Here is an 8,327-nt window from a genome sequence, read left to right on the forward strand (position 1 = left end):
AAGTTTTCAGATAGAAGCTGAGAGAATTAACCACAGTCTCATGTGCACTAAATGAAATACTTTTAATGAAATTCATTAGACAAAAGGAAAACAGTCCAAAAGAAATCACAGAATTTCAGTAAGAAATGAACAGCAACACAAAGGGTAAATATACATGAATGTTGATAGAATATTGATTATACAAGAAAATAATTATAGTTTCTAGATTATATGTAAAATTTAAATTTGTAACAATAATATTGTAAAAGGCAGAGGTATAAATAGAGTTAAAGAGTTCTAAGGTTCTAAGAATTATCAGGGAAGTAGTAAAATTAATTTGTATTAGATTCTTGTAGATCAAAGATGAGTTATATCATTTCTTTGATAACCATCACAATAACTAAAAAGCTAACTGAGAAAGCAAAAACAAATATTTGGATAATCTGAAAGAAGAATTAAACTTTAGGGACAAATAGAAAAACAATTAATTTAAGTATAAGTGGAAAGATACCAGCGATAGCACACTAATTATAATTGGATTACATAATCATATTTAACACCCAAAAAGGATTTTCAGACTAGATTAAAAAAAAAACTCAACTCTGTGCTATCAAATACATGTGTGTACATGCACAGAAAGATTGAAAGTTAAAAAAATGGAGTAACGTAAATAGTAATACAAACACTAGCCAAAATAAACCTAGAGTGGCTATATTCACATTAAGACAAAGAGACGGGAAGGGAAGATATATTATGAGAGAGAGAGAGATGTTTCCTTATAATGAAGAGGTACATGTGTCAGAAATACATTAGTTTATTTATTTATTTATTATTATTTTTTTTTTTTTGCAGTTTTTGGCTGGGGCTGGGTTTGAATCTGCCACCTCCAGCATATGGGACTGGCACCCTACTCCTTTGGGCCACAGGTACTGCCCAGAAATACATTAGTTTTAAGAGTAAACGTATCCTCATAAGATAACTGCAGGAGATAGACAAACCCAAATAATACTGGGAGACCTAATACAACTCTCAATTTCTGATAGAATAAGTAGACAATACCACACCCACACACATACACACATACACAGAGAATATTGCTATTTCAATTTAATATTTTTATTATAGGTTCTAGCCAGTGGAATGAGGCAAAGAAGAAATAAAAGGCACAAGATGATAGTACAAAATTTAAAATTTGTTTTAAAAAAGACATGATTGTATACATTGAAAGTCATGAAGAATCTATAATCTATACATATTAGAATTAATAAATGAAGTTAGTAGTGCAGCTGGATAAAAGGTTAACATATAAATATGAGTTGTAATTCTATTTGGCAACAAAAAATGAGAAACAATACATATCATATACAAAAATATCAGGGAACAAATCTCATAGAATAGTCATAAGACTTACACGCTGAGTATTATAAAACTTTGAGGGAATTTTTAAAAGATCTAAAAAATTAAAATGTAACACTCAATGTTGGAAATATATTAGTTTTCCCTCAATCAATTTATAAATGCAATAAATTGTAAATAGAATTTCAGTATATTTATATATGAAATTGACAAACTGAATATTAAATTTATTTGAAAATACAGAAGGAAATAATAAACAAAACAATCTTGAAGAAAAATAATAAAACTAGAGATACCACACAAAGGCATGATCCATGGAATAAAGAATTGATAAGCTAAACTTCATTAAAATTAAAACTTTCTGCTCTGTGAAAGATACTGCTCAGAGAATGAAAAGACAAACCATAAACTAGGGAAGGGTATTTGCAAAAGAGATGTCTGATGAAGTAGTGTTATCCAAAATATACGAAGAACGGTATAAATACAAAAAAACTGATTTAAAAATGGATCAAAGTGTCTCAGCACCCGTAGCACAGTGGTTACAGCACCAGCCACATACATCGAGGCTGGTGGGTTAGAACCTGGCCTGGGCCTGCTAAACAATGACAACTGCAACAAAAAATAGCCTGGTGTTGTGGAGGGTGCCTGTAGTCAGAGCTACTTGGGAGGCTGAGGCAAGGGAATTGTTTAAGCCCAGGAGTTGGAGGTTCCTGTGAGCTGCAACGCCACGGCACTCTACCTAGGGTGACATAGTGAGACTGTCTCTAAAGATAAAAAAAATAAAAAGGGCCGAAGAACTTAACCTCATCAAAGAAGATACAGAGATGGCAAATAAGCATCTGAAAAGATGCTCCACATTACACATCATCAGGGAAATGCAAATTAAAATAACAATAAGATACCACCACACACTCATTAGAATGGCCAAACTTCAGAATACTGACAACATCAAATGCTGACAAGGACGTGGAGCAACAGGGATTCTCACTTCTTTCTGGTGAGAATGAAAAATGGTACGTGTTAGAAGACAGTTTGGCAGTTTCTTACCAATTAAACATACTCTTACCATGTGATACACCATCATGCTCCTTAGTACTTATCCAAAGGAATTGAAAACTTAATGTGTACACAAAAACCTGCACAGGGATATTTATAGCAGATTTATGATAATTACCAAAACTTGGAAGCAACCAAAAGATCCTTCAGTAGGCAAATGCATAAATGAACTGTGGTACATCTGGACAATGGAATATCATTCAGCACCAAAAAGAAATTAGCTATCAACCCATGAAAATACATGGAGGAAACTTAAATGGATATTACTAAGTTAACAAAAGCCAATCTGAAAAGACTATATACTGTATGATTCTGATTATATGACCTTCTAGAAAAGGCAAAACTGAGGAGCTAGTAAAAAGAACATTGGTTGCCAGGGGTTCTAGGGGAAACAGGGAGGTGAAAAATAAGTGGAGCCCAGAAGATTTTCAGGGCAGTAAAACTACTTTGCATGATAGCATAAAAGTGGATACCTGTCATAAATTTTTCCAAAGCCATAGACTGTACAGAACCAAGAATGAACCCTAATGTAAACTATAGAATCCATGATAATGAAGAATGTAGGTTTAAAAATTGTAACAAGTGAACTTCTCTTTGTGGGGGATGTTGATAATGGGGGAGGGTGGTGCGTGTGTGGGAAATCTCTGTGTTTTCTGATCACTTTTTTTCCTATGAACCTAAAACTTCTCCATAAATAAAGTCCTTTAAAAAAAGAACTGGAGAACTTACCTCTCAGATAACAAAACCTATTATAATTCTGTAGTAATTGAGACACGATTTTATTGCAGGATAAGCAAAGAGAAAAATAGAACAAAAAGTCTTGAACAGACCTATGGTCACCTGATTTATGACAAAGATGACACTTTAGAAACAATGGAGAATGTATTGTCTTTTCAATAGATGGTATAAAAGCATTTGGATACTTACAGAAAAGAAATTTTGTCCCTAACCTCATTATAACAAAAATTAATTTCAGATTGATTGTAGCACTAAAAGTTAAAAGTAAAGTAATTAATATTTCAAAATACACTATACAATGACATTTTTCTGACGATGGAGCATGAACAAATTTAGACAAAACACAAAACAATGCTAGCTACAAATGAAAACTATTGCCAAATAAGACAAAATAAAAGTTAAGAAGTTTTATTCATCAAAGATGCAATAATGGAGTTAAAATATAAGGGATGGAGTGGGAGAAGATATTTATAATTCATGTATCTGAAAAAGAACTTATGCCTGAATATGTAAGGAAATTCTGCAGATCAATAGGCAAACAGGCAAATGCCCCAAATTTAAAAAAAATGCAGGAAAGACATGACTACACACTTTACACGAGTGTGAATGACTGATAAACGTGTGTCAATATGCTCAATTTAATTAATCACCAGGGAAACACTAATTAAAATTACAATATGATATCACCATGCACTCACCAGAGTGGTTAAAATTGAAAGGACAACATCAAATGCTGACAATGATATGGAGCAACTGGAACTCTTATACTTTGCTGTTATTGGTACTAGTTTTGAAAAACATTTCATAATATCTGCCAAACTATATGGGCATATGTTAGTGCACAAAAATCCAATTGTTATGAATATATTCAACATAAATACATGCGTGTGGTCACTAAAAGACATGTACAAAGATGTTTATAGCAATACTATCCAAAATAGTTCAAAACTGGAAAAATCTTAATGTTCAACAATTGGTAAATAAATAAATAGGGGGGTATTCATACAAGAGAATAACATAAAGCAATGAAATAAAACAAATTCTAACATGCCACAGGTCAATCTTATAAACATAATGTTGAGTAAAAGAAGCCAGACACAAGAGAGTAATACTTTATAATTCCACATGTTATAAGAGTTAAAAAGGGGGATACTTCTATGACAATAGAAGTCAGGCTAGTGCTTATCTTTTGGGGAGAGTATAACCAAAAATGGCAGGAAAGGACTAATTGGGTTTTGGTAGTATTTTATTTTTGATCTAGGTGCTGCTTGTGGGAATGTATTCTATTGTGAAAATTCAGAGTTGTACACTTATGATTTGTGCCCTTTTCTTGATGTTATAGTTCAAGTTAACAGTAATTTTTGTTAAATTTTAAATTTTGTAGATATCTATATCATTACTTAGTTCTTGAAATGTAATCTAATAAGAAACCTACTGAAGAAAGTTTCTTCCTGTACTCAAAAAGTACTTTTAAGGAGATTAATATATCCTTTTAGTTTGTTCTCAAAAAGTATTCTTTCACTAAAAATTAACCCAGTAAACGTTTATTTAGAACTTCCATAGCTAAGAGCTGGAGGTAACAATTGGGAGCGCTTCTGTGACTTGAAAAGATATGGATACATAGCAGGGTTAGAATTTGGAAAGGAACAATACCATATGCAATAGTAAATAAGGACGCCTGGTGGCGCTGCAGGCTAAGAGTGTGAATAATCTGCAGACAACCCAGACGCCATTAAGCTGGGAATCTGAACTCTAGGGGAGAGATCTTCAGAGAAGGGATCGTTCTAATGCAAGTCAGTCACAAAGATAGCATTTAAGGTTACTTAACCAAATCATCGGAGTGGATTGTATATCGAGTTGAAGAAACTGCAGCGTCTGGACTGGGTCTGAACAATGGAGTCTGCGCTAACAAAAACGCCACAGAAAAGGCAAGTTATCTTTCTTGCTATACTGTTGCTTTTGTGGGAGGCTAGCTCTGAGGCAGTTAGGTATTCCATACTAGAAGAAACAGAAAGAGGCTACCTTGTGGCCAACCTGGCAAAAGACTTGGGGCTCGGGGTGGGGGAATTGGCAACCAGGGGCGCGCAAATCCATTACAAAGGAAACAAACAGCTCTTGCATCTCGATGTAAAGACTGGCAATTTGCTTCTATATGAAAAACTAGACCGGGAGGTGGTGTGTGGGAGGACAGAACCCTGTATATTGCATTTCCAACTATTACTGGAAAAACCGGTGCAGTTTTTTCAAGTTGATTTGCAGCTCAGAGATACAAATGACCATTCCCCAGAGTTCGTAGAGAGGGAAGTGCGCCTAAAAATCCCCGAGAATGTCCAGCCAGGGGCTGTGTTTCCTTTGAAAGTAGCTCAAGACTTCGACATAGGTAGCAACACTGTTCAGAACTACACAGTCAGCCCCAACTCCCACTTTCATGTTGTTACTCATAATCGCGGAGATGGCAGCAAATACCCAGAGCTGGTGTTGGACAAAGCGCTGGACCGAGAGGAGCAGCCTGAGTTCAGTTTAACCCTCACTGCACTGGACGGTGGGGCTCCGCCCAGGTCAGGGACCGCCACAGTACTCATTGCCATCTTAGACAATAATGACAATGCCCCTGAATTTTTACAGTCACTCTATGAAGTACAGGTCCCCGAGAACAGTCCCCTTAACTCTTTAGTTCTCGCTGTCTCCGCTCGAGATCTAGATGCAGGAGCTTACGGGAATGTAGCCTACGCTCTATTTCAAGGCGATGAAGTTTCTCAACCATTCGTAATAGACGAAATAACAGGAGAAATTCGTCTGAAAAGGGCACTGGATTTCGAGACAACTCGATATTATAACGTGGAAATTGTAGCCACAGATGGTGGGGGACTTTCCGGAAAATGCACTGTAGCTGTAGAGGTGGTGGATGTGAATGACAACGCCCCCGAACTCACCATGTCCACGCTCAGTAGTTCTACTCCAGAAAACTCCCCCGAAACTGTAGTTGCCGTATTCAGTGTTTCCGATCTAGATTCTGGGGACAATGGAAAAATGATGTGCTCCATCCGCAATGATCTCCCCTTCCTCTTGAAACCCACATTCAAGAACTTCTATACTCTAGTGACACAGAAGCCATTGGACAGAGAGACCAGAGCCCAGTACAACATCACCATCACTGTTACTGACTTGGGGACACCCCGGCTGACAACAGAGCACAGCATAACCGTGATGGTATCAGATGTCAATGACAACGCCCCCGCCTTCACCCAAACCTCCTACACCCTGTTTGTCCGCGAAAACAACAGCCCCGCCCTGCACATAGGCACCATCAGCGCCACAGATAGAGACTCAGGCACCAACGCCCAGGTCACCTACTCCCTGCTGCCACCTCAGGACCCGCACCTGCCCCTCGCCTCCCTGGTCTCCATCAATGCAGACAACGGACACCTGTTTGCCCTGAGGGCGCTGGACTTCGAGGCCCTGCAGGCGTTCGAGTTCCGCGTGGGCGCCACAGACCGAGGCTCCCCCGCGCTGAGCAGCGAGGCGCTGGTGCGCGTGGTGGTGGTGGACGCCAACGACAACTCGCCCTTCGTGCTGTACCCGCTGCAGAACGGCTCTGCGCCCTGCACCGAGCTGGTGCCCAGGGCGGCCGAGGCGGGCTACCTGGTGACCAAGGTGGTGGCGGTGGACGGCGACTCTGGCCAGAACGCCTGGCTGTCGTACCAGCTGCTCAAGGCCACGGAGCCCGGGCTGTTCAGCGTGTGGGCGCACAATGGCGAGGTGCGCACCGCCAGGCTGCTGAGCGAGCGCGATGCGGCCAAGCACAGGCTGCTGGTGCTGGTGAAGGACAATGGCGAGCCTCCGCTGTCTGCCAGCGTCACGCTGCACGTGCTGCTGGTGGACGGCTTCTCCCAGCCCTACCTGCCGCTCCCGGAGGCGGCGGCGGAGCAGGCCCAGGCCGACTCGCTCACCGTCTACCTGGTCATCGCCTTGGCCTCGGTGTCCTCGCTCTTCCTGTTCTCGGTGCTGCTGTTCGTGGCGGTGAGGCTGTGCAGGAGGAACAGAGCGGCCTCGGTAGGTCGCTGCTCGATGCCTGAGGGCCGTTTTGCAGGCCACCTAGTGGATGTCAGCGGTACTGGAACTGTGTCCCAGAGTTACCAGTATGAGGTGTGTCTGACAGGAGGCTCCGGGACAAATGAGTTCAAGTTCCTGAAGCCGGTAATCCCTAATCTCTGGCCCCAGGGCTCTAGCGAAGAAATAGGGAAAACTGCCACCTTCCGAAATAGCTTTGGATTCAATTAGAGATCTGATTATGATGCAATGTTTCTTAGCATTAATGCTAAGTTATCCAGATATAGAATTTGACGATGTCATGGAGAAAAAGTCCATCTTCAGAGTTAGGTTTGATATCCTTTAATGGATTTGTCCATTGAATTTTATGTTGTTCAATTCTGGAAATTTCAGTTTTACATCATTGCATTCATTTTTATGCAGCCATTTAAAATCCATGCATGGTATTGATTTTCCTGAGATTTTTTAACTTTTTGTTATTTGTTATGATGAAATATCTTACTAAAACATTAATTTTATTTTCTATGTATTCTACCCACTTGATTTCATCACTTTGTAAATGTATTTGATGGTAAATTGTGAAAATAAAAATAATGTACATCACTTTCTTTATTGTAATTGCTTCTGAAGGAATACATGGTTATGATAACAGCAAAAAAAAAGTGAGAAAACATGTGAAATGCACCATTCTCCTATCTACTCTCCCCCCACCCCCCAGCCCTGATTCCTATTTGGTGAACTTTTGTTTTGTTGTTTTGTTGTTTTTTGGAGACAGAGTGTATCTCTTTCACCCAGGCTGGAGGGCAGGGGTGCGATCACAGCTCACTGTAACCTCCAGCTCCTGGGCTCAAGCAATCCTCCCACCTCAGCTTCTGGAGCAGCTGGACTACAGGAGAGCACCATACCTGGTTAATTTTTTTAAACATAATACTCCTTTTAAGTTTGGTCCTTTCATTCTCATTGCTGTATAGTATATTCTATTGCATAAATATGCCACAATTTATTGTCTATCTTTTAGATGAATATTTGTATGGGGCAAAGTATGGCTGTTATGAATAATACTGCTACAAACATTATTGAATGCATATTTTAGTGATTTGCTGTGTGATACTATGTGTCTTTTGGTAAATCTGTATGTGCAGTTTTGT

General features: G+C 39.4%; 1 protein-coding gene across 1 annotated transcript; it reads left to right on the forward strand.

Annotated features, from left to right (window-relative positions):
* The first annotated feature begins 4,873 nt into the window (after positions 1-4,873).
* PCDHB5 (protocadherin beta 5) lies at positions 4,874-7,697 on the forward strand. Its single transcript, XM_053567308.1, has one exon. It carries the CDS (start codon positions 5,023-5,025, stop codon positions 7,408-7,410), a length of 2,388 nt encoding a protein of 795 aa, XP_053423283.1. The 5' UTR covers positions 4,874-5,022; the 3' UTR covers positions 7,411-7,697.
* The last annotated feature ends 630 nt before the right edge of the window (positions 7,698-8,327 follow it).

This window comes from Nycticebus coucang, chromosome 17, assembly GCF_027406575.1.
Source record: "Nycticebus coucang isolate mNycCou1 chromosome 17, mNycCou1.pri, whole genome shotgun sequence".
NCBI classification, from domain to species: Eukaryota; Metazoa; Chordata; class Mammalia; order Primates; family Lorisidae; genus Nycticebus; species Nycticebus coucang.